The sequence below is a fragment of the Chionomys nivalis genome, chromosome 21, assembly GCF_950005125.1.
Source record: "Chionomys nivalis chromosome 21, mChiNiv1.1, whole genome shotgun sequence".
In the NCBI taxonomy this organism is placed as follows: Eukaryota; Metazoa; Chordata; class Mammalia; order Rodentia; family Cricetidae; genus Chionomys; species Chionomys nivalis.
This window is the reverse complement of record NC_080106.1, coordinates 15,303,358-15,330,704: the sequence shown is the minus strand read 5'-3', so window position 1 is coordinate 15,330,704 and position 27,347 is coordinate 15,303,358. Positions and strand designations below refer to the sequence as shown.

General features: G+C 42.5%; 1 protein-coding gene across 2 annotated transcripts in view; it reads right to left on the bottom strand.

Annotated features, from left to right (window-relative positions):
• Adamts18 (ADAM metallopeptidase with thrombospondin type 1 motif 18) overlaps positions 1-27,347 on the bottom strand; it is a 133,019-nt gene that overhangs the window by 37,545 nt on the left and 68,127 nt on the right. For both annotated transcript variants that reach the window (XM_057753875.1, XM_057753876.1), the window contains 4 exons: positions 25,656-25,809; positions 15,718-15,813; positions 12,657-12,805; positions 4,509-4,681 (listed from right to left, as the gene is read on the bottom strand). In XM_057753875.1, coding sequence (XP_057609858.1) covers positions 4,509-4,681; positions 12,657-12,805; positions 15,718-15,813; positions 25,656-25,809 — 572 coding nt within the window. The remainder of the gene's footprint in view (positions 1-4,508; positions 4,682-12,656; positions 12,806-15,717; positions 15,814-25,655; positions 25,810-27,347) is intronic.

The window sequence follows — 27,347 nt, the reverse complement described above, 5'->3', positions numbered from 1 at the left end:
GGATCTGGAGGTTCACAGCTCCCAACACCAATTAAATACTGATACTGATGAAATGTGGGCTGTGTTTTGTTTTGTTTTGTTTGAGAGTCTCTCACTGTGCCACCCTAGCCAGCCTAGAACTGTCTATGTGGACCTGGCGGACTTCGAATTGACAGACATCAACCTGCCTCTGCCTCCCAGGTACTGAGATGAAAGGTGTGTGCATCATGCCTGTCTTGATACCTCACAATTTTGTATTTCGAATCTTAGGAATCATCACCATGAACAGGATTGCTGAGTTGAGCAGTCACCCTCCTGTACTGTAAGAATTACAGACTTTGTGATCCCTGAAGTTAATGAATAACAGTAGGTACATGAAATGATAGCTTTGTGTTCTAATAAAACTCTAATTTTCACAAACAGATCAGTTATAGTCAATATTTTGGTTTGAGACTGGATCCCCATAGATATTTATACAGCCTGTAAAAAGGTAAAAACTAATGCACTTCAAAAACCAAAGAATGCAGAAAACTATGTTTATAAAAAAACATCAGATTAAATGTCACAAATAGAAAGGCTAAATTAGCTAATTCTAAAGGCTGAAAAAGTACTTTGTGTCGGTCATTAATCTCCTGAGAAATTTATAGTATCATAGAAAAACATAAAAAAGTGTAGTTCAAGGGCTCTTGTTATCTGGAAGGAGTAAGCAAGCCAATTTCTCCGATAGAGACAGCTGTCCTTGGCCAGCAACTCCAGATGACGTTTTTCACATGGGACTTTCCGTAGGCGACACTGAGCGATATCCCTAACAACAGTTTTACATAGATGTGTAAACAGTTCATAAACAGTCCTGTTCCACGAAACCTTCACCAGAAGGCAAAACTAAAATTTAATCATGAGAGAAAATATATTACTGTGGTCAAAATATGTAGATGTGTGGGTGGATAAAATGCTTTTCTCTCAACTACAATGTTTTTAATTTTTCAAATAACAACTTTATTTAATATTGTCTAATTTTTATAAATGAGATTAAGGAGTTGGATGGTGTGTGTGCATGCATGTGTGTATGTGTGTTTTCTCTTCTTTACCAATCCCAGAAATTTAAAAGTTCTAATAAAAGCTTTTATTTTTCTTTTTTGGGTCCAGTACATATTTCCAGGCAGGACTTTTCCCTTTAAAACAGAATAAAAAAGATAAAAGAGAAGTTAGTCACTTAAGGGGAAAAGATTTTCATTTAAGATAGAGCCTTCTTCTGTTCTTTTACTTTGTCTTGAGACTGTCTCACTATGCAGCCCAAGCTGGCTTCCAATCCATGCCCTTTGTGTTGCTACTTTTTAGCATGAAATTGATACAACCTGGAGTCACCTGGAAGACGGAAACCTCAACGGAAGAATTGCTCAGATCCTACTGGCTCATAGTCATGTCTTCCAGAGACTATCTTGATTGGTGGTTGCTATGGGAGGTCCTCACCAACTGTGAGTAGCACCATTACCCAGGCAGGTAGGGCTGGGCAACACAAGAAAGCAAGCAAAGCACGAAGTAGGGAGAGTCCATAAAGAGTGTTCCTCCATGGTTTCTGCTTGAGCTCCTGCCCTGACTGCTCTTCAGGAAGGGCTGGAAACTGGAAGCGTAAGATGAAACAAAGCCAGGCTTCTTTGGTTCAGAGTGGCTATCACAGCAATGAAAAGCAAACCAGGGCATCTCTCTGCCTCAGCTGCCCGAGTGCTGGAATTATATGAGAAACATGGGGTTGCAGGAGTGTGCACACAAGAGAAAATCTGCTTCTGGATGCTAGAAATAGAGCAGTTTGGCTGATCCTATCTGTTGTGTGCTGGAGCCGGCTGTGTAGTGTCCTTCCCTGTTCATCAGTCAAGCCCTAGATGAATGCCTGTAATGACAGAGAACTTATCACTTACACAGGGCTCATGTGTCCCTCTAGACAGTTGGTAATCATCCATTCATTTTAAAAAAGTACAGCTATTAAAGCCAGGTATGGGGCTGGAGAGATGGCTCAGAGGTTAAGAGCATTGCCTGCTCTTCCAAAGGTCCTGAGTTCAATTCCCAGCAACCACATGGTGGCTTACAACCATCTGTAATGGGGTCTGGTGCCCTCTTCTGGCCTGCAGGCGTACACACAGACAGAATGTTGTATACATAATAAATAAATAAATAAATAATTAAAAAAAAATAAAGCCAGGTATGGTAGCACATTGATCATCCTAGGACTTAGGGGGCTCAAGTAGGAGGATAGAGAATTCTAAGTTAGTCTGAGCTACAGAGTGATACCCTGTATGATTTTTAAAAACTCAACAACAAGCCTCCAAAACTAGTCTATAAGTATAGACTAAGTTGCCTTCTTAGATGCTGTGGACACAAAACATGCTGAGGATGTACCAAGGCTTGGTGCTTGCGGACCTGAGGCTCTTGTAAAGATAATAAACAAACAAATAAATAATAAATGAATGAATGAATGAACAAATGAATGAATGAATACATGAGTAAATGAATAAATGAGTAAGTAAACTTGAGACTGGAAAGAAGATTCAGTGGCTAAGGGCAGCACGTGCGAAGGATCAGAGATTAATTCTCAGCATCTACATAGCGGCTCGCAATTGTTTGTCAGTCCAGTTCCAATGGGTCTGTCCATAAACATACATGTAGGTAAAATATTTATACACACGATAAAAATAAACAAAAATGTAAAAGTAGACTTGTGTTAAGACTAAAGCAGGACAAAGGCTTTAGGGAATAAAAATGACAAAAGAATGTATTGGCTAGGTCTTTCTAAAGCTGAGACTCTACGACAGTCTGAGATTTTACACAGATTTGTGTTGTGAAATATTACTTTAAGATGTGTTACATTTATTTATGCTGTGGAACATTTGTTTAATGATGCAAATATATATTGCATTCTTTTATGCTGCATTTGTTTAACTCTGTGAAGCTGTGCTACTTTGCCTGTCTAAAACACCCAATTGGTCTAATAAAGAGATGAACAGCCAATAGCTAGGCAGAAGAAAGGATAGGTGAGGCTGACAGGAAGAGGAAATAAATAGGAGGAGAAATCTTGGAGGAGAAGATAGAGAAGTGAAAAAAGAAGAAAGGATACCAGAGGTCATTCATTCAGCTACACAGTAAGTCATGCAATAAGAAGCAAAGAAAGGTATATAAAATAGAGATATATAAAAGCCCAGAGGCAAAAGCTCGATGGGAGAATTTAAGTTAAGAAAATCTGGCTAAAAATAAGAAAAGCTAAGGCAGGGCATTCGTAAGAAACAATAAGTCTTTGTGTATTTATTTTGAAGCTGGGTGGTGGGCCTCCAGAGAGTAAAATGAGTAAAAAACCAACAACAGATGTATTCTTTGAAGAAAATGTAAAACACCTTGATTTCAATGTGTTAAAACTTTTTTTTAAAAAAAAAATAATAAGCAACCACAGTGCTCATACTATTTTCTCCTGAGACACAGTCTTCAAAACGCTCACATTTGCCTCTGCTTTTGACAGACAGTCCTGGATGCGGAGTCAGCACTTCTGAAACATCCAGGTGGGTATCATTTAAAGCCATGCTACCTGCTCTTAACATCAGGTGAGGTTGGTCACTATAGTCCTTTAATTACAAAAGCCCTCCTGATAACTGACAGCACAGGTTCATTTTGAGAACAGCCCGTCAGTTGTCAAAAACATCATACTTGTCTCCTTCTACATGTGTGCAACTAAGAGCCACACAAATCCTTCCCCAGGAAAGTGAAAAGCCAGGACAGTATAAAAATGGCAAGACACGGCTGGACTAGTGACAGATTATCCAGCATGGGCAATAGAATGTATACTAACTTTTCCATGTCAACTAAAGCAAATGTTTTGTTATTTAGCCAAGAGAAAAACAAGTTAATTTAAAAAGCCTAATGCAGCTAGATAATCCAGCCTGGGACACATAGTAAATTCCAAATTATTTTGAGCTAAAGAATGATACATTGTCTCAAATACCAAGTTCTTGTTTCTCTTTATAGTTATTGTTTAAAAAGTTAAATGCAAGCTATAACTTTGTTAAAATAAATATGACCAGCCTGGTATAATTTTTTGTTCTCTCTCTCTCTCCAGACATATATCCTTATTACAAAAAAAAAAAAAATTCCTGCACTTGCAATCATCTGACATGTCCCTTCCTAAATACGCTGTCTCTGTGGGACATATATGGTTTCACAGGTTTTTCAGACAACTCAAACCACTTTCAATTAACCTCCCTAGGAAATGAAAATCACCAAGCTGTCAATGGGACATTTAGAAATATAAGTCCATTCCAAACACACAGGTCCGTTCACTCACAGACAAAAGGTGTCTTCTGGGAAGGAAAAAAAGACTGCAAAAATAAACAACACCTATGAAAGTTGATGAAACACTGATTCAGGACAAGTCTGGGGAATCGAAAATAACATGGAAACTGTTTAACATGGGCCGAGATCTCGTTCTGTGCTGTGAATTTACATCTTATCCACAGAGAGACCCCAGAGTGTCACGGTGACTGACTTACCTTCGACTTTGGTATAGGGTCGCCACCGGTACAGCCATCCCCGGAAGGGCTTGTTGTTATACTCCGCACACTGCTGGGCACGGAAGTCCAAGCTGTTTTCATTACAAGGGCTAATGTTGCACAGTTTGTAGATACGGCTAGATCCTGGACAGAACTTGCCACCATACTGAGGCCTAAAAACAGAATTGAGGAATTTTAGTACCAAACACCCTACTCACAGCCACATATAATAATGCAAGAAGGGACAATTGAGGGGAGTATCATTGCACTACGGGCGATTGTACCTAGTTATTGCATGATTGGAAATACATGCCATGCAGTTTGCCTAGTCCCTTCGTGCTCCTGTGCAGACATAATTAATCAACCACAGAGCTCTTTCTGTTTTCACAGAAACTTAATATAACCTTAAAATTGCAATATCATATTCATTATACTTTCAGGCAGCTGCTGCTATGCCTAATTGTAAGTGGCAAATAAAATTAAACTCATTTGCCATCTCTGATCTAATTTTCATATTCTAGAACTTTCCTTAACAACCGATGACAAAAATACTCTTGCTACTTCACATGTCAGGGATTCTGTGAACACAGTAAGATGTTCTCTGCAACAAGTATGTGTGCTGCATATGCACAGTGTCTGCTAGGGTATCAAAAGCTGCAAATGCAGATCTCCAGGCTCTCTCCTGCCCTCTCATTACATCCTAACCATCTTCCTGCACTTCCAATGCACCTGCTACCCTGGAGATCATGGCATGTGGGAAAAGAGTGAAAGAACCACGCTCTCCAGGCCAGGTCTGTCAGCGCTGGAACGAGCATTCTGGCTCTTTCTCTATACTGGGGGGAGGGGTGGTATTCCAATTGACCCCACACTCTCAGGGGAGACACTGCCTTGTTTTCACTGGCATAATTGCCTTTTAACTTTGGTAACTGGCAGCCTTCCTGGCAAGTGCAAAGAGAAGCGGGGACTAATTCCGCAAGCTGAGAATCTCATGAGAAAATCATTGTCATCTCAATAGCAAGCTCTCAAGGCAGCTGAGTGGGCAAATTCAGATTTGTAAAAGCCAGGAAGATAAACGAAGAGAAAGGGCAACTGCACTGTACCTTTCACCCAGCCTAGCCTGCACCCAATACTAACCAGTACCCAGCCTAGCCTGCATCCAACACTAATCAGTACCCAACATAGCTACTGAACCAAACACTAACCAGTACCCAGCCTAGCCTGCACCCAACACTAACCAGTACCCAGCCTAGCCTACACCCAACGCTAACCAGTACCCACCCTAGCCTGCATCCAACACTAATCAGTACCCAGCCTAGCCTGCATCTAACACTAACCAGTATCCAGCCTAGCCTGCATCCAACACTAACCAGTACCCAGCCTAGCTACTGAACCAAACACTAACTAGTACCCAGCCTAGCCTGCACCCAACACTAACCAGTACCCAACCTAGCTACTGAACCAAACACTAACCAGTACCCAGCCTAGCCTGCACCCAACAGTAACCAGAACTCAGCCTAGCCTACACCCAATGCTAACCAGTACCCAGGCTAGCCTGCATCCAACACTAGCCAGTATCCAGCCTATCCTTCACCAAACACTAACTAGTACCTAGCCTAACCTGTACCCAACACTAACCACTCACCCAGCCTAGCCTGTACCCAACACTAACCACTCACTCAGTCTAATTTCCCAAAAGCATTTTCCTTGTTCTCCCTCCCCATAGACTTCTCCAGAGCTAAAACCCAACTGTGGACCACTTCATACAAAATCTGATAACAACAGGTCACCTGAAAGGGGACTCAAGGTTAATAAGTTGATGTGATTAAAACTCTTTGTCCCTGTGGGAGGCCCAGGCTTGTCACAGAGCACTGCTGGTTCCACCCCAGCATCTTCTAGCAAGCCTTCCTGAGATCCCACGGATGAACTCCACAGACACAGGAAGTGTTGCATGGCCAGAATGAGAAGTTTCTGCCTTTTACAAACATTCTGGAGCAAATGGCTAAACATGCAGTGGGGTGGCGCTCAATCAGATCCCCTAGGATTTCCCAAATGACCATTAGTAGACCTTAAATTGTGTTATCATGGCCTCAATACTCTACAATGCATTATTACGGCAAATCCTCGGCTCAAGGTTTTCTCTCTGAGATTTTAAAGATTGGCTGTATGTGGACTGCCTGTTATTAGTTCAGCTTAAGAACCATCACAGGGTGTGACTTGTCCAGTCTACACAGCCACAGCTTGGACAAGGCCTCCAAACTCACAGGTTTTTCCACTACAGATGGATGAAGGGAAGAAAGCACAGGCAAGGCCCAGACAGCATGTCAGTGAAGCTTACACAGCTCAGGGGGATAGTGGAGCTGAACCTCAGATCTTTGGACTCTGGCCCAGACTCTCTTCCTTGTCACTTAGGACTGCATTTCTCAGTGCAAGACAGGCATTGTTGAACCCCGTGGGGACTGAGAGAAAGATCCAGGGGCAAAGTAGCCAGGGAGGGAGCCTGTCTTTGACGGCGAGGCAGATGAGCATTTAATTTCATATGCTGGTTTAATGTCCTTGACTTTATAGATGAGTTAAGCATTTTAAATAGTTCATCCTCTCAAATTACAAGCCACGCTATGCTCTCTCTGATCAGGATACTCAGATTTCACTTTTCTTTGTTATGGGCTAAAGTCAGAGTGGTCAAAGTCACGGCTGCCAATAATTTCAGATTTTCTAGCAAATGTTCCAACTCAAGAGCATTTTCCTGCAGCCTGTTATTCTCTCTGAGACTGAGTTGCAAAAGGCAGTCCCTGCTGAGTGCGAACTCAGAATCTTCCTGCCTGTGCCTCCTGAATGACGGACTCCAGGGATGCACGGCCACACCTGGATTTCTGTGCTCCTAAGCATGAACGTTTAGATAAGCAAATAGAAAACTTTCCCATAACATCCTGCAGTGTGCCCCGAGCTCTATGATTAGAAAGAGGAAGAGAGGCAGAAAGCGAAGTCTCGGCACATGCTCTTGCGTTACAAAGTTGTAGTGGTACCAGAGAGGGCCACAAGAGCCCAGATTGGGGTCTTTAATACAGGTTTATTTCTTTGGGGCTAAACTCACAGTAAGGGTAGTGATAGTCAGTCCGCTGCATGTGCTGGGAACTGGAACCAAATTTAGCAGAACAAAAAGGGGGGAGCTGCATGCACTTTTCATTTGCACGTTTAGTACATGAGGCCACGCCCAAAGTGGACTGATAGCTTAAAGGCTATTGGCTGAAGGAGTTCCCACAACATAGAGAAGAACTGTATTTGTTTTTGCATCAGTCAGCCTGAGCACAGATGCTTATAGTATTAGTTGGTTATATGACTATTAGATTCCCCTTAGACATGCTGATAAATACATACAGACACACATGTATACAGTAAGATTCTTTACATTCTCTCATGTATGTGCTCTCTATCTGTCCGTGCCCCTCCCTCTCTTCCTCAGACAGGGTCTCATGTATCTCATTCTAACCTCAAACTTGCTACACAGTCAAGAATGAACCTGAAGTGCAGGTCTTCTTGAATCTACCTCCTGAATAATCCAATTCCAGATAGTCGAAGCCTGGCTTATGCAGGGCTGGGAACTGAGCACAGATATTCTCATGCATACCAAGCAAGAATTGGTGTAAGATTCCCCTCTGTATGGTATGAATACCATTGGTTAATAAAAAAGTTGTTTTGGGCCAATGGTTTAACAGAATATAGCCAGGCTGGAAGATATATATATATATATATATATATATATATATATATATATATATATATATATCGAGAGAGAGAGACAGAGAGAGAGAGACAGAGAGAGAGAGACAGAGAGAGAGAGAGAGAGAGAGAGAGAGAGAGAGAGAGAGAGAGAAAGAAAGAGTAGGCAGAGTCAGAAAGATCCCATGTAGCCGCAGAAAGAGAAAGCCACCCATACGAGCCTACTGGAACATTTCCAATAGGCCATGACCTCATGGCGATGCACAGATTAATAGACATGGGTTAATTTAAAATGTAAGATCTAGCTAGAAATATGCATAAGCTAATAGACCAAGCAGTGTTTTAATTAATAAAGTTTCTGTTTGATTATTTCAGGTCTGGATGGCTGGGAAACAAACAAGCAGCCTCTGCCAATTAAGCATTCTACCAACTGATCTACATCCACAGACTCAATAAAATCACACAGTTTAGCTGGGTAGTGGTGGAGCACGCCTTTAATCCCAGCTCTGGGGAGGCAGAAGGAGGTGGATCTCCGTGAGTTCAAGGGCAGCCTGGTCTACAAGAGCTAGTTCCAGGACAGCCAGGACTGTAACACAGAAAAATCCTGTCTTGAAAAACAACAACAACAACAAAGAACACACAGTATGTGTGTGTGATATGTGTTTTCCAAATAAATTGGTGTGCCATTTACAGGACCCCACTGATTTTGAAAATTGAGCCTGAAAATTATTGGCTAGAAAAATGGGCCCCAGAGTCAGTTGAATGATTGTTGTAAAATCCCAGATTCCTCCCAAACTCCAGGGACTGGGTGGCACTAGACTGGTTCCTCTATAATTCTTTGCTGAAAAGACTTGTGTTTCAGAAATGTTCTAGAATATCTCAGGATGACACTGTTAATTTTTTAAATAGAACTTAAAGGAATATCCCAAGGCTCTACTACAATGTGATCATTTGGTAGCTAGGGAACCAGGAGAAATGTTGAAGAGTGAAGTCTATACAGCTTGGTTTGAATCTGCATTGTCAGTGTGGTGACCAAGTGGTGCTGATGCTGTGAGTGGAATCCCTTTTTTCCCTTGGTTGCCCATCTGTGAAAAAGAGGGATGGCATGCAGTTGGAAATGATGGGGTGGCTTTAATGTGTCTGTGAGAAAATGCCTGAAGAAGTTTATGAGGGGCTCTTCAGGTGTCGTGGAACGGCAAAGAAACGGGGTGTAGAAGAAATAAAGCGCGTGCTACAGACAGGGGAGGCAATCATACATGCTTGATGTTGGCCTCTGTGGAATCAGAGGACCTTTAACCCCTTGTGAGGCTAAACATGCTGGCAAGTCTACACATCGCCTTGTATACCTCATTCTTTTATGAAACAAAACCATCCTTGGGAGATGCTCAGGGGATGAAATGGGAACCTTACACTGCTTCTCCAGTGAGAAAATGAAAACGGTTAAGCTGAGAGCTACAAACAGAACCAAATGGCAGAACTCAGCTGGAACAAAAAAAAATCAATAACTTGACATTGAAAGGGTGAGGGAAAAAAAGCAGCTTTTCTCCAACAAATAGAATTAGGGGCTGGATAGAACAATTAATTCAACCATTTTGGGATTAACTGACCATCTCTCGTTTTACTTGTGGCTTCACCCTGAGGTAGAGGAGACAGTATTCCAATTATCTTTGATCTTGTGTAACGTTGCAGAACTCCACCAAGTAGAAAGAGTTTAGTGATTAATTCCTCATTAGGGATCTCTAAAACCAAGACATGCCATTTCCACAAGCAGTTCTCTATCATAAGGTGAGCTCTCAATCCCATAGGCATGAGAAAGATTTTAACTGAAATCCCAGGGATGCCTTTCCTGCACACCACTGGCAGAGCTATTAAGTAACGCAATTCCTTTCTTTCTCAGGAAAATATTGGGATTATAAGATGTAGTCATGCATAAAAACCAGACCCAGGAAATATGCTGCAGAACATAAAGTAACAATGATTTTGAAGAATGCTGTAGAGACAGTGGCTACAGTGAGGTGGCAGAAGGATGGTTTTTATAATCTGGTATAAATCATGAAGGGATGCCAAGCCTTCCTCCAGCTAGAGTCAGGGACTGAGTCTGAGGAGTCTCAGAAAGATGTACATTTTGCTCCTTTTAGGACATGTGGCAATGCCTGAAGACGGTTTTCTTTGCTACAATGTGGGGAGTAAAGAGATAGAATGTAATGCCATTAGCAACAGTGAGAAGATGCCATGGATGCTGATCCTGCAATGTGAAAAAGAAGTCCTGGGGCTGGGGAGATGTGGATCACTTAAGAATACCCTACTCTTGCTGAGGACCAGAGGCGTTCCATACCCAACACTCACATCTGGCAGCCCACAACCTCCTGTAACTGCACCTCCAGGGATCAGGTGCCCTCTTCTGGTCTCTGCACAGACATGAAGGAGCACACACACACACACACACACACACACACACACACACACACGAGACATAAAATAATAAAATAATTCTTAAGAGATGAACTCACAGGAACTTCTCAGCCTTCTATGTCAATAATTCTGTATCTGAAAAGCTCTGGGGACTTGGAACTACAGCTATTGCTATAGGTGTGTAATCTTAGCTATTTATGAGGCTGAGGAAGTAGAACTGCAAATTCAAGGCCAGCCTGGGGTAGATAAAGAGCTCAAGGTCAGCCAGCATTTTGTCTCTAAATAAAAGTTAAAAGAGGCCTGCAAAGGGAGCTTGGAGTATTTCATCACTGTGTGCGAGGCCCGAGAGTCAATCCTCAGGGAGGGAGGAGGAGGGAGGATGGCTGGCTCCAGAGCAGCCTAAGATATCCCAAGAAGCACCTGACACACACCATCTAATTAACTCCAACCTGCCCCTTGGATTTTGACAAAAAGAAATAATAATAATAATTAATAATAATAATAATAACTTTATATGGCACTCATACTGCTGAGTCAGATAAGATACTATTTTCTCTTCTGAAAGCTTGCTTTTTACTCTGATTTTGTTATGTGTTGGTTCTCAGTTCACTGCAGGTTCCTGCAGTACTTATGGCATGCTGGGCCCTCCTGCAGAGCACTTTACAGTCCTCAGCAGGGCTGCTGTCATCTTGATCCCAAGTTCACACACAAGGACTCTGGGGAAAGGGAGAACCGGTTGCTGGTGGCTTCACGGCTGGCGGTGCAGGATTAGGGCAGGGTTGGGGTGTTGGGTTCCACAGTTTACAGTTTACGTTCTTAATCTCAGTGGGCTGCCATCCCCCAAATGGGTGGCAAAATCAACCCTAGTCTTCAGGGCCTCGCCACACTCTTCTTATTCTGACATACTTTCTATAGACCATGGGTAGAGTCATGACCCTGCAGCTACCACTTCCTCTATAGGTCCCTAGGGTGATGCTGGGGGACTCCGTCCTCCTGGAGAGGTTGAGATGAGGACTGTGAGAGCATGTGGCTCTCAGAATGCTTTGCTGCATGTCTATTGGGTGTTACTTTATCTCTCAGATCACTTGGGGTCTGTCTGTCCATGTCTGTCTCTGTCTCTCTCAGTATATGATCTCCCCATGCAGCCCAGATTAGCCTTACTCTTCCTGACTCAGGCCAAGTGCTGAGATTACAGGCACTGAGGAATTTTACAGACACGATTCTTAATTCCTCAAAGTCTTCTGAGACAGCACTAACATCTCATTTTGTACAGAAACAGAAGCTTAGAGTTCACGTGACTTTTCCAAAGTCACACGTTTAGAAAGGGCAGATGAGCTCTCTGGGTCTTTGTACCTGCAACACCTCAGACCTTTCTACCAGGACAAATAGGAGGCGTTCACCTCACGTGTCAATTACAATCTTCTGAAGTTACTTAAATGCCCTTGTACTTTCCCAGTTTCAGGCTCTATAATAATGGGATGGCAGAGTCCCTAAAGAAGACCACAGCCAGTTTCAACATGTGACTGTATGCTGTCAGTTCTCATATCGGGTTTCTGTTTTGTTTTTAAAGAAAACTAAACTTAGTCACCATTGCATAGCAATTGCTCACATAACGATATAGCTTTTGATTTCAGGTATCTTTTGAGAAGTCAGACGTGCCTATCAACAGGGATCGAAGCCTATTCTTACGAGGGAAAAAAATCATTACACATTCTTAGTTCATCTGTTGGAGACACACGTTCTGGTCCCCAAGCTGCTCAACTGAGCAGCTCAGGTGTAGAACCGCAGAGCCTTGCTCCAGTTAAGACAAAAGTTCAGGAGATGACTGGGGTCCCAGATCATCATATGAACAAACAGAGTGGCTCTTCTGCTGTGTTCTCAATTCCACCCACATGCTTCTGCCTGCCCCACTTCCCAGGACACACAGCCTTCGTGTGTGGACAGGAAAACCTTGGCTGGTTGCTTTTAACTGGAAGGAAGAAAATCCCACTGAAAAGCCCGTTCCTCCTGGAGCCTTACTTGGGGTTACTACAGTGCCTTTCCTGGTATTTCACTCCTCCACCGCAAGTGCGCGAGCATTCTGACCACTTCGACCAGGCAGACCACTGGCCGTGGATGGGCCGGGGCCCGAGATCTCCAAGCTTCACACACTGGCCCTGTCGACACCACTGTAGAAAGAACATGAGACATGGTTCCCATCAGAGAGCACCGGGAAAGTTCAGGGAGAGTCAAATGTCTGCCCAATAAAAAAGAAAAGGCGGGAAGGTAGGAGGGACACTGTGTGACACGGACACGGCTCTTGCTTGCTGTGTTTTATGGCTGTGTGGCTGCTGCCTGTATTTTCAAGTCTGCCTCAAAGAGATGTGGCATTCTCCATCCTCAGGGTGAGAAGCACATGCTGTTTGAACTGTCTATGTAGGGAAATCAGACAGATAAGATTCTATACAATGGCCCAAGTCGTCAGACAGAATTACAAGGAGGCCTCCTTGTTGCATGGAAACAATGCTATTTAAGGAACAATTCTAATGCATTCAAATGTTGATCATTGTGATGATGTCACTATCAAAGCAGATGCGAGGTATAGCTAACTGTGCATGTGATTTGCCTCGTTCAACCATCAGATAGTAATTAGTAACTTTCTGTCTGAACAAATCACATTCATAGAAGGTGCCCGTTTCTGATGACAGGTGATCTTCAGTGCCTTGGATGGATTTGTTCTGAGTCCTTCATTTGGTTGTGATCTGCACAAGGTGGGCTAAGGATTGTTTTCTCTGCTAGCCTCCCATGTTAGTTCTTCTTTTGCAGTAAATTCAGGGTTTGCTAGCCCCCACCCCCATTTCTCCTCCTTCCCTAGGGGTTGAGTTCATCTCTGGAAGTATTGCTTTTTTTTCTTGTGTTTTCACTTTGAGCAAGTCCTGCAAGACTTAGTAGAACCACACACTGAAAACCTCTGTACTTTGATCCAAAGGACTGGGCTTTAGGTGACACCAGGTTTTGTTGAGAAGGGGTGTTCAGTTATAGAATTACAAGGAGGCTGTCTGACTTACAGCTATCCACCATCCCCCTTACTCCCATGATACATTTGGCTGTGCAACTGCTCACTGTGTGGCTTTGTTGAAAGTGAGCTTTCTCTTGGTTATATTTCTTCTTTTCTTCACATTCTTGCCACGAGCAGATTGATCCCTCTGTTTTAAGCTTTTCTTTTGCTTGCATTAATTGCCATTTCAGAGCTTGAAATTATGTAACACTGTGGAGGGCCAATCAGTCATCTGAGGGCTCTTGCTACTGCTACATGCATCTTTCCCACCAGGAATCAAGGGGCCTTGACTGGGTTGACACTGGATGAAGAGCAATAGCCCATGGTCCCACCAGCAATAGCAGCCAAGAGCAAACCAAGCTGCTCTGATGACTGGGAACAGTGGAAAGACCTGTCTCACCAGGTTTCTAGAGCCCTTTCAAGCATTCAGGAATTGAAGGCTACTTTGCCTATGAGAACTGAGTAGGGACTTTCTGGCTTGCTCAGTCTTATAGGGACACAACTATAACACACATAGAAGAATCTAGATTTCACAACTACATAGGGATCATTTTGTTTCTTATAGACAAACATTACTAACTGATGTGCCTTAATCTTAATCTAATTTCTTTGTTGGAAATGCATTTCTTTATATCTGCTTCAACCATTGAATGAACATCTGGGCTGCTATAATCTCAGTATTCATCCTTGTCCTAGGTCAGACTGCTGGCAGACTGTCTTCCTCTGCCTTTTCAATCTGTGTAGCAAATGGGAATTTACAGAAATCTACACATAGGTGCAAGTAACACAATGTATATATAAAATTCTATGTATAAAATGAAAATATTAAATAGATATACATATAATCTTATCTATCACACATATTCCTAGTGTTTCTCAAATATACAATATGACTGACTAGCCATGACTTGCACTGTACATTTTAAAATATGTTATTTACATTATTAGGCAAGATCTTACTACCTGGCAGAGGCTGTCATGGAACTTGCTATGTAAGCTAAGCTGAACTCAAACTCATGGCATGCCTCCTGTCTCCATCTTCTGAATCCTGGGATTACAGAATGAGCCCCAGGATCCTGCCCCAAAACTTTTTAATTCAGCATGTGACAGTATAGACCTAACTCTTCCTTGCACACACATCTTGAGATGGAAGGACTCAGCTTTCCCCCGTTTTGGTGCCCTGTGTCTGCCCTCTGCCTCTATTTCCGTAGTCTCTCAGGTCTCTTCAATGTCAGCCCCAGGGTCCACTTGGTATATACTCTCGTTCATTTGACAGGAATATTGGATCACAACCAGTGCTGTTTCCTTTGGGTGATAGCGGTTAGTGTTTCAAGAGGAACGTTTGAAGAACAGTAAAAGCTGGCAGCTTCTGCTATGGGTTCTTGGAAGAACAGGACTGAGTTTTCAGTTAGTCTCACGTCGGTATCTTCAGAGAGACTCACCCTGATACTGGTACTCAATAGTCACCAAAGAACTGAAATCACTTCAAATGATCAGTTCTTTTATTCAGATTAGGAGAGTTTTGAGAAAACAAATGACCAAGATCATCAAACCTGCACCATCTCATTATATGTTGATGCTCTAGTGTGGGTTTTCCAATGGACTTGCTAACTATACTTCATTTACTGCTCTCCTGCCAGACCCTCTTAGGAAAAGGAAAGACAACAGAAATAAATATGAAAATTTATGTGGACAGTCATTTCTGTTCCTAATGGGAACACCTGCCCCTGGGGCTCTTTTATAGAACATGAAGTTTAGCCCACATGTGGACTGCAGTGAAGCCCATCAGGTCAGTGACTTAGAGATGCTGAAAACCCAAGGTCCCATCCATAAAGAGAAACACAAATAAAATATCTATACAAACAAATGAGTGAACTGGTCTATGTTGCGATTCTGTTTTATAATCTCTGTTTGCTAATGCTGGTTACTTTAAAGAGAAACCAGAAAAAAAAAATGCAGCCACCGAAAATGTGCCCTTCTAAAGCCACTGCTCTATGACCTTGGCACCGTTCTAGAGTTGCAGACTAACAAGTGCACAGTTACCATGCTCAAGCCACAAGCGGTTCCTTCTGCTGCCGGCGTGAACTTGGTCTCACATCGGTGGCCCACGCGGTGGCACCAGAGTGATTTACAGATATCCTAAAAAGAGGAGGGAAAGGGGGAGTGAGACTGGCAATACACATACACACACACAAATGCTAAGAGTCAAAGCTTTGGGGTACGGCGCTTTATTTTGGGATGGATGGAATCAGACAAACTCCTCAAAATACAGGCAAGTCAACTTGGTGGCAACAAAGCAATTTTCTTTTGCAGTAAGGAGATAAACAGGAAGAGAGTTTGCGGAGTCTGCATGCTTGTGTGTATTTAGTGAAGAGGGGGGAGCATTAGTTAATATCCAGATCACTGACTGTTTAGACCTAAGTGGTAGGGGTATGTGTGTGTGTGCGTGTGTGCATGTGCATGCGTGTGTGTGTGCTCAAGAGATCTGCTTTCTGATGATAGTCACAAGAGCCTGGGTGACGGAACAGATCAAGAGAGTAATAAAGCAGATCTGACCCATCCATGTCCCTAGCATGTTTAGAACCCCTAGAAGCTGCAGGTTCCTGTTTCTTCTCTAATTCTCACTCTACAAGTTATCCAACTGTCACCTGACACCCACCCTCCCTGATGGAGGAGTTAATTTCATTGGTTAAATAAAGAGACTGCCTTAGCCCTTTAATAAGTCAGAAAATTAGGTAGGTGGAGTAGACAGAACAGAATACTGGGAGAAAGAAGCTGAGTCAGGGAGTCGCCATGATTCTCCCACTCCAGACAGACGCAGGTTAAGATCTTTCCTGGTAAGCCAGCTCGTGGTACTACACAGAATATTAGAAATGGGTTAGATCAATATGTAAGAGCTAGCCAATAAGAGGCTGGAACTAATGGGCCAGGCAATATTCAAAAGAATACAGTTTCCGTGTAATTATTTCGGGGCATAAGCTAGCCATGCGGGCGGCTGGGTGCCGGGGACGCAGCCCCGCTCCTCCTATTACAACACCTCCCAGAGGTGTTCTCAAGGAAAAACGACATACTCCACGGTCAGGAACCATCCAGCCTGGCACACATAGTTTTTGATATCTTTGTGCTATTATCACCATCATTGTCACTTTCTTAGACCCGTGACTTCCAGCACTATGGCAACTTAATTCTGACACTAGACCTATGAGGTAATTTAAAGGATCAGAAGGCAGACTCTCAACAAACAGAATCGGGGCTGTGATCGATAAGGGATTCCATATCAAGGTATTGCAGAGTTGAAGCAGTTATTGAGCAAGAGATGTGAGGAGTGTAGGTCAGACTGGAGGAGAAAGAGGTCTCCATAGAAACAGTGCAAGTCAATCTAATGGAAGGGCTAGAAGCATCTTCCATGCTTTGGGGGAAAAAGGTCATCTTGCTAGTGAGGTTCGTCAATCCTAGTGTCAGTTCAAGCCAGGACTTTGAAGACCAAATACGTTTCTTTCCTACAGCCAATGGAGAGCCACGACCCATACGTATAGCAGTCATCAAAATCAACCTGATACAGAGCAAAAAAATGAGGGGGGGGGAGACCATAAGAAAAATAGAAAAAGGAGTTGGGGAGGGTGGTCTAGACACGACAGCCAAAGCCAAGCCACAGGGCTGAGACAAGGGGCAGCTGGAGAAGAGCAGGCAAAACACAGGGATTCCAGAGTGAAATCAGACAGACTGTACGGACATGTTATTTCCCCTGTGGTGAAGTGCAGAAGTCAAATGTAATTACAGCCGACGACATGCTTTAACGACCACAAAAACCCTCTGAGAAAACTCCCTTTCAAAGTAAACAAAGAGGGGAGCTTGCACTCTTTAGCGGGTACCTCCCTCTTTTCCCCCGTCAGATACCCCACTTTGTCTTATCTATAATTACCTGGACTTAAGTCATAATTTAAGAGAAAGAGAAATAACCACAGAGACCCAAAGGTCTCATGTTGCCTGGATATGATCCCCCACCTCAACAAGACCACATATTTAAGCAATGCTGGCTGTACTGGGTCCTGTCATTTGCTGACCCACGTTCTCTGGTTATATTCCACAAGACAAGTTCCTTCTAGTAAAATATGACATGTTGAAAATGCTAAAAGCATCTGAAAACTCAAGTTCTATAGCGTATACACAGAGGAACTCTCATAGGGACTTCTAAAACTATACCACCATGTTGAGTTTACCTTCAAAATAGCTCCTAAATCTAAACAACACTTCCACACTCATTGCTGCCACCCTGTTCCCAGCCACTTTGCATGTGGCTTAATGTCATACCCTTTAACACAAACCCACTTGTTCTGTTTTCCTCTGTCCGTACCCAGTGAGTTCTCAACAGGGCACTACCTGATACAGTGGTCCAGAGTTGCATATGACTTTTGTCCTAGTCACAGCTCATGTTTTCGAGAGTCAGATACGGTATGTGGCTATCATACTGAATAGCAGAAGATAGTCCCATCAGTATGGAAAGCTCTGCTGGCCAGCATTATGAGCTAGAGGGATTCTTCCATATAAGTCAGTCAGTTCATGCTACTGCTCTGTTCAAACCATGTGATGTTCTCGCTTGACTCAGGGTAAATCAGAGTCCCTCTTGATCCCTCTGATCTCACCTCTTACAGGTCAGCTCTTGCTGTTGTGGTTTCCATTTCTTTGACTGTGATAAAACTCCCAGCCAAAAGCAACTTAGAAGAGGGAAGCTGAACTGAAAATAACAAAGCCCATGTTACAGTTCACCCTATCAGGACCTGGATGTAGCTAGTTAATATCACATCCACGATCAGATCAGGGGAAGAATCAGTGAATAGCTAATTGTTTGCTTGCCCTCAGCTGGCTTTATCCTCTCTTTTACCTTCCCTGACTAGGGAATGGCACTTCCCACAGTGGGCTAAATCTTCTTCCTATACCATTTAACAATCAAGATAACACTCCACAGACATTGGGTCTAGATAATTCCTTAAGACTCTCTTCCCCTTGCGATTCTAGGTTGTGTCAAGTTGACAGATAAAGCTAACCAGCACACCTGCGTACAGCTGTTCTATCAACAGTGAGGCAATATTCTGAAAGTGCCTCCAGATTGCTCCAAACACCAGCCCTTGCACATCTTGCTCTATCCACATCTCCAACAACCCGAATACCTAACAGTGGCTCATTTTCTTATTCCCTTCAAGCCTTCATAAAGTTCCCTTTGAGAACTCAATAGTGTGTGTGTATGTGTGTGTGTGTTGTATGTGAGTTTGTGTTTGTTCATGGCAGGGGCTTCACACATGCTAGGCAAATGCCCTACCACTCAGCAATATCTCAGTATTACTAATTAAAATTTAATCAGCTATCACCCAATCAACCTTCAACCTATTTATCCCAAAGTCACTTTGCCAATAATCTATTTATTTATAGTATTCTACATGTATCATCCTCCTTCCTAATACAGAGGCACTGCTCCAAGGACAGGGTCCCAGGAAGACTTCAATAAATATTTTCAACAAGTCAATATATGAATCGAAATGACCGACTTTATAATTAGGAAGCATTCTTACTGGTAGTAAGTAATCTGCAATTCTTAAGACAAGTTTTCAACTAAAAATGTGCCAGTGGTGGTGCACACCTTTAATCCCAACACTCAGAAGTCAGAGTGAGTTCGAAGGCAGCCTGGTCTATATAGTTTTAGGGCAGCCTGGCCCATACAGTAAGACTCTATCTCAAAAATAGTATTATACTCTGACAAAGAATTCTGGAAAACATAATGAAACTGGGCACTGCTGGGACACACTTCCAAGGAGGAGCATTTACCAAGCATGCACACGAGGCTCTATTCAATATTCAATCCAGTACTGAAAAGAAAAGAAATAAACAACAAAAATCCCACTCCCGCCGCTAAGAGTTTCCCCTATATTACTTGATTGACTCCACAATTGTTCTCGTTGGTGTGCTAATGGGAAAAAGGAGACTCAGGAAATGTCAGATGAATACTCAACTACTCTCAGCAGTAAATCTCTCCTAGGCTAGACCTGAAACACCTTGTGTTTAATCTTACTACCCAAGCTTTTGAGGGGAAGCAGTAATTAAAAAGCAGCAACCAACAGACCATGTCATTGGCATCACTTTAAGAAGCAAGTTTGCTGAGGTATAATTTGCAATAATATGCACCTATATTGTAAGCATATGGTTCTCAAAGCTCTGACAAAATATATACACCATTGTAGACATTACCACCACAATTTTGGATAGTAGAATATCATGGCATTTTTTTTCAACATGTAGTTTTTAGTTCTCCATGTTTTTATGAGTAGTTATTTTTTAATGAAATAAATGCATCAGTTTTTTTCTAGTCATCATCTAAAGCCCATTCTGAAGGTTGCCTCTAGACTTTGACTCTTGTCAATCAAGCATTAGCTAAGAACACTACCAAATAAACCATTTTTGTACCAACTATCTCCTATGATTTCTGTCAGACAAAATACTTGGAAAGTATTTTCTGGATCCAAGGGTTAAAATATGTTTATAAAGATATATAACTGTTTCTACATAAATCAGTGGTTATCTTTCCTCCATGTTTGAACAGATCATTCAATAATATACAATCAAGAATTCAACCTATGTTGACTCAGAATCCTGGGCCTTATTGTTTTCTTTTCTATTAGTGCTCTATGTCTGATCTTAGGTTATTTAACTTCTGTTTCCTTACTGTTGAGTTCAAGGGGGAACAATAAATAATGCCATGCATTTTCCACCAGTTGCTTAATGGAACACTGGAGTCAGACAAAGAGAGACTTAGAAAAAAACAAATTACAGGCTACGAAGAATTGGAGTCAGGCTGCAATCTGTGGCCCAAGTGGTCTGCTAACACAGTCTCTACAGTGTTAAACTAACTGCACCCTCTGTTTTGCAGATAGAGGGGAAAGCCAAAGTCTCTGTTGGAGGCAAGGTATCTTTAGAAAACTGTTAGATAAATGTGCATCCTTTAACCAAACAATACTAAGACAGGCAATGCTAGAAATGTCCTGTGATGTGCACACCCAGATGCACATGTGTGTCTGATATGCATGTTTAAATGGGGAGGGGCACCATGTGTGCATATAAACATTTAGAGGCCAGAAGTCAATGATGGGTGTCTTCCTCCAATCCACTTTACTAACTGAGACAAGGTCTCTTATTGATGCTGAAGTTCACTGGGTTCCGCCACTTTACCCAAAGATCCCCTGTCCTGCCTTCTGAGCCTTGGGATTACAAGCTAGCTGCCATGCTCAACAACCTAGATTTCAAGTGGGTTCTGAGGATCCAGCGCTGGCTCTCAAACTTTACCCACTGAGCCACCTCTCCAGCCGGAGGTGCTCTATCACACAAATCACCCATGCTTCCTCATGGGAAGGATGGGGGGAGCAGGAGAGCAAAATCTACTCTATGAAAACAGGAGTGTGTAAAACAGTGAATCGCAGCCATTGCTATGAGGCTAATAATTGATTGCAAAGGATCTACTGCCACATAAGACTAATAGTTAAGTAGATTTTGCACCAGCAGGAGCAAGGAATATGCATGGATGATTACAATGTGGAATCACATGTTTATAATGGTGATACATAAAGACAGAGCCCGGAGGAAGAATAGTTTAAATGTCCTTGGGGAGAAAGAGGTAACTCTTGGACTATATCTTTAATGGTATAGAATGATTACGAGCTTGTTATCCAGAAGGCTATGCAGTATTCTAGAATGGGAAATGCATAGATGATGCATGAGAAAGGCAATATTAAACAGAATATTTGAAGGTGAATAAGGACATAATATAACTGGGATGTAAGCTGATGGGGAAAGGTGATAGAAATTGAAAGATGATATGATTTATTACAAGGCATTTGTGAGAAACTTCTAGAAACCTCCTACTTACTCTCTTCTCTTTAAGCCCAATGTCAAATTCTTAGAGGAAACATTCCCATATCCTAATGCCTTCTGGGAGAAATGCTCTCTGAAACAATGGCCAGTGTAGCATTCACTAGTATTCAAATATCTTCCCCCAAATTTCTATTTAGCTTTAAAATTCCTCAATGGGCCAATCAATATGATGCTTGAGCCCTAGCTACGTGATGGTAATTGGGGATACTGAGCCAAGAATCAACTCTGAGGTATTTCCTTTGTCCTGTTCATGGCCAGTGCAGGAAAGGTACCAGCATAGAGACAGCGACTGACTCCTGTGCCTTGTTTCAGACCTCTCAACAAACACCATCAGTTGGTTAGCCAGGGTCTATTTCATTTTAAGTGAATAGTCATTGCGGGAATTTTTTCTCATCAGTTGCTAGGGAGGTAAGTCTCTTTCAGGTCTGTCTAAATAGCATGGAATCCTACGTCAGATTACTAATTCATTTTCATGAATGCTGCTCTGCCCTGGGTGTGGTTTGAACCCCCAACACCCATATGTCAGGAACTTAGACTTCAGTGTGTCAGTGTTCAGAGGTGGAGTTGTTATCAAATGGAGTCTAGGGGGAAGATTTTGGGTGAGTGAAGGAGTGCCCTTGACAGGGGTTACTGCGCAGCTGTTTCCTTCTAATTGAAACACTCTCTCCTAGAGGAAGGCTCCTAGGAGTCAGGAAGTCCAGGAAACTCATACATCTCTGGAAGCTCTATAGGCCCTTTTCCAAGGTTACACAGGCAATAACCAATTACCGAGGGGGAGTCTTCAACTGTCCAAGCTGCCTTCAAGTTGCTCAGAGACTTCCAGGAATGGGATGCAGCTTTCCCAGGAAAACACCCATGCTAGGTGGGAAGCTGTGCAATGCTCCTGTTCTGAGCCAACCATGCTCCTGCAGGGAAACCTCAGAGACTCTTTGGTTCACTAAGCTAGACTTGGGTGGAATGGTCTCTTTGATCTGTTGTTAGTGCCCTAACTGAGGGAGGGGGCAGAGAAATGTGTTTATGTCTCCCCAGGAAATTTCACATAACAGTGATTAAGGTATTTCTCCTGCCAACTCTGTTTAGTTCTTATGTGAGTCGGGACAGGATAAAACTGCCCCAGGGCCTGGCTCTACTACCTCTCTTTCTTGCAGAGAGATTATTTTCTCTCATATATTTTCTAGCCATGGACATCATCCACACTGTGATACAGCTAGGAAGACCCTCACTAGAGTTGGTCCACATCAGAGCAACACCCAGGAGCCACCCTGTAATTGCCACCTAAAGCAAGTTCTCTTTCTTCAGATGCAGCCTTGCTTCAGAACATCTGTTACAGCCCTCAGACTGACCTCACAAACACTGTGAGGAGGAACAGAGAATAGTGTGATTTGCTAGGCAAATGACATTTGAGTCTGGGAGAAGAGGGAGAGTGGGCACACGAGAAAGAATGCTCTCAGACACCTATGCCTCTATGATGTCCAGTACACTGGAGGCCATGATGCTGAATGGGAAAGGAAGAGATTAAGAGGACCTCTCATGCACACAAGAATGCGACTGGACCAGAGAACAGTCCTCACAAATTAGCTGGGGAGGAACTCTTACCTTCTCCTTACAGATGTGGACACATGGGTCAAGGGAGGCCAGATCATTTGTTTAAGAATCTATCTAGGCAAAGTTGGAATAAGACTCTAACCCCAGGTCTGCCTACCTCCCAAAGGCAGAGAGTATGTGTATGTGTGTATATAAGTATGTGTTTGCATGTGAGCGTCGGTCCTTCTGGAGAGGTGGTCAAACCCCTAGGATCTAGAGTTACAGGAAGTTTTAAGGAGTCAGTGTAGAGTTGGGAATTGAACTCAGGTCCTCTGGAAAAGCAGGACTTACTTTTACCCCGAGCCAATACTCCATCCCTGCATGTGTGCTTTTACCTACCATGTAAGCTTGCCTTTCTAGGAGGAATACAGGGAGAAAAGTTCATGAAGATTGAAGGGAAACAGCAGAAAGAGAAAAATAAACACAGCACAATAAAGACTTTAAAGATAAATTTAAAAAAATTAAAAATGGGATTTCATTGTTTAGAAAATCCTTTTTTGTTGTTGCTGTTGTTAGAACACAGTAGAGTATCACTGTGACCATTAGGGATGGGGCCATGACTCTGGTGATAAACAAGATTAGGAAAATACCAAAAGCTAGTTCACAGGGAACACAAGTCCACACTCAGGAGTCATCAATCAATCTCACCTTCCCATCCATCGGCATCTTAAAGCATCTCTCTATTAGCCCAGACTCCCCAGCTCCCCTCCCAGACACCCAGACATCCCTGTGCCGTTCATCATTTCAGCCCTTTTCACTTGGAATTCTCAGTTCCCTTCACTATGCTTTCCAGGGTCAACCAAGGCTGAGATACCATCTTTTAAAAATATGATGTGGCACCAGAAAATGATTAAGGTGGGGTACTGACACCCTTCTCACTGCCTGACACAGAACAGGCACAATCCCGGTGGAGGGAGACTCATTCAGGAACTCCTCTGTATTTCTAAAGGAAGCCATGCTTATTTACTAGGTCCGTATGTACAGTGTGCGCAGATTCGATGATTGAGAAAGCTAGTGATCTCAGAATGAAGTGGTCAAAGGGCATGCTCAGGAGATTCTACTCAGTAAATGGGCGATTCTACCTAATGCTGAGGCTTAACAGGCAAATTAAAACAGCTGCATGTTTGCTTGTTTAGAAAACAACGAAAATACATAATGTAAATCCCATGTGGTGTGAAGGATATGCCCAAAGAGTGAAGCTGAGGATTAGCTTTTTAATAGTAATGCTTGCAGTTATATTAATTTATGGCTCCATATCAAGCCTATGACTGGATATTATTTCTCAAGAATGGACTTTTATTTTATAGGTGAGCTGACTTACTGAAAGGCTGTGTGTGCTTACAACTACAGAGATACCACACAAGTCACACCAGTGGCTGTTGCACTGTTAGGTTAAGGGAAACCAGTATCCAACAAAGGAGAGGCAGAGGCTTAACTTCCACGTGGGTGATTTGTTTTGTTTAGATTTGATCATTTGAGAGTTCTGTAGCTTTGGGCAAGCTGGATACCTTCTCTGGGATGTAGGTGAAAGGGGGCAATAACTTTTACTTCAAAGTGGTTTTGAAGATGGAGGTCAAATACAATAAATCTTGCCATGGAATGTCTCATGCAGGACAGAGGGTCATGCAGAAACTGCTGGGAATGGTGGCGCCGGAAGTTAGGAAGGCAGTGCTGCTGCTGCTACTAATGCGGGTGATGGAGAAGGAGCAATAGGGGGTAAAGGGGGACAAGGTGGAAGGAGTAGAGGTGGGGGAGGGGAGAAAGGAAAAGCTACAACTTCCTATTGCCCATGGGTCCAAGTACCTAAGACTTTAACATTTTCCACTGGATGCCTGGAATGAACTACTTTTAAAATTATGGGACATTTTATTGATGTTGGGACTGCAATGCTGTCAGAAATGCATCTCTTGAAAGAGTGCAACTGGGTCTCTCTTATTTCTGCATATTGGAGTTTTGTATTTTCTCACTTATCTGGGCTGTAATCTTGCTTCCAGGAGTCAATGTAGAAAGCACGCTAAGACTATTAAAGTGACTGTCAACTTTCTGGTATTAAGGGGAGTGTCTCCTGCAATAGTTGTCTTACATGAAGATGAAGGGCACATGGCACTTGTTGATGTGATGGTGACTGTGAGCTCATCACTTTAAAAGCACAGCAAGACAACAAAAACCACAATTAGCACGAGCAAGCATTCTCAGCTTTGCTTCAAGGAATGAACCCTGCATGTAAGAAGGGGGGAATTTTCTTCCAAGGACGCAGACAACTGGTATTTAAACCAGGCATGCAGAGTCTATGGGGGATAAGCCTGGATAAGTCATTGACAGGAAAATTACCACTTAATTATCATGCCAAACAAATGACATTTTAGAGATAACCCAGATGCTGACCTTTGGCCTCAGCAAACCAAATGTTTATCCTTTTGGTAGGTACACAGGCACATGGCACATCCTTAATGCAAGTTAGAAATCACGAGGAAACATACCTTCATAACCCCAAGGCTGCACAGCTTGGCTTTGGCTCCAAATTGCCACTTACACTGTGTGTCGGCATCATAAATCTGTCCTGGGAGTTTGTCCGGATATTTATACTGTCCTGTTTGCTTGGGCTCATCCACCAGACAGCCAGCCTGTGGTGTACTGCATTGATAACACATCCTTATTAACAGCCCTGTTCATCTGTGACCTTTCCATTTAAAAACTGCACCTCAGTGAGTGCAGTCATGCAAAGAAACATAGAATGTGCTTAGAGAAACAGGCATGTGTTTAGAGTTAAAAAGTACATTTTATTGCAAAGAGTAAGTCCTGCCTAAAAAGGCTGGAATGCATACAGTCATAAAGGGTTTTATAGGGGGCTGGAAGTTCTGGCCATCTAACCAATGTGCATTAGGATTGGGTAGGGGATGGGAAGTGTAAATATAAGTAAAATCTCCCTTCTACAGTCTCATTCAACAACACTGGGCGTTTTTACCAAGAGCCTACTGTTGGGCAAACATTAGCGTCAGGAATTAAAGCACAAACAGGGCTGTGTGCAGAGGATATCTGTCCTCATGGGGTTTTAAATGATACTGTGCTTCTTAAAGACAGGACCAAGAAGAAATAAAGATGTACGCTGCCTCAAATAAGCCTTATGAACAAAGTTGTATCCAGAAAGAATCAGAAGGTTCTAGGTGTGCTGTTCCAGGCCTAGAATCTTAGTACTTAGGAAGTAGAAGCAGGGGCTTGGGAGTTCACAGTCATCCTTTACCACACAAGAGTCTCAAGGGCAGTCTAGGCACATGCAGGAAAGCACCCAATAAAATAAATTTTAGAATCGGGGCATAAGGCAGAAAAGTTTCCCTATGGGGTGCCTGGAAGTAAAATGTGTTGAGAACATGGTATGGGTATTTTTAAAAAATCACCTTACCCCATTTCCTTATATAATCAAACAGTACCACCACTGAGAGGTTAATTAGTGTGTGATATTAAATGCAATTTTGAGGCCATACATGGAGGTACTATCAACCATGCATCCATAATGACTTTATATAATTCTTGTAAACTTCTTTAATGATGATGACTCTCATAAGGATTGTTACATGGCTCAAACCAGAAAACATAATGTCCTTAACACGACAGAGGAGGCATTGTCACTATTATTCCACCCAAAGCTCATGAACAGAAAGTCGATCCACATGGAGTTAACCTCGATTTATAAAATGTATTGATTCCATACTTACATGAAGTAGAAAAGACATTGTCAACCCTAAATATTGAATCTAAAATTAATATAAAAATATATGGAGGGGCATGGCTTATGATAAATCAGCAAACATCTATCAGTTTCTTTTTACTATACTTTAGGCATCAGTCAGCTTTATATACTCACATTTAATCTTCCTTGTTGGTTAATGTTGATAATTCTGTGAACATTTCCAACTAATATAGTGTAGCAAAGGTATGAACATATTAGGAACATCAATTTGCAATGAAACTTCCACTAATATCCGGTCAAAGGGAACAATCAGAACCCAAGTGTCCATGTGTGAGTCAACATGGACTAAAAAGATATAGATACATGCATGTCATTAAGAATAGAGTCCTTTTTAAAAGATTTATTATTATTTTTTACTTAAGCATATGTGTCTCTGTTTATAGGTACTTGCACAGGTCAGAAAAGGATGTCAGGTCCCCTAGAG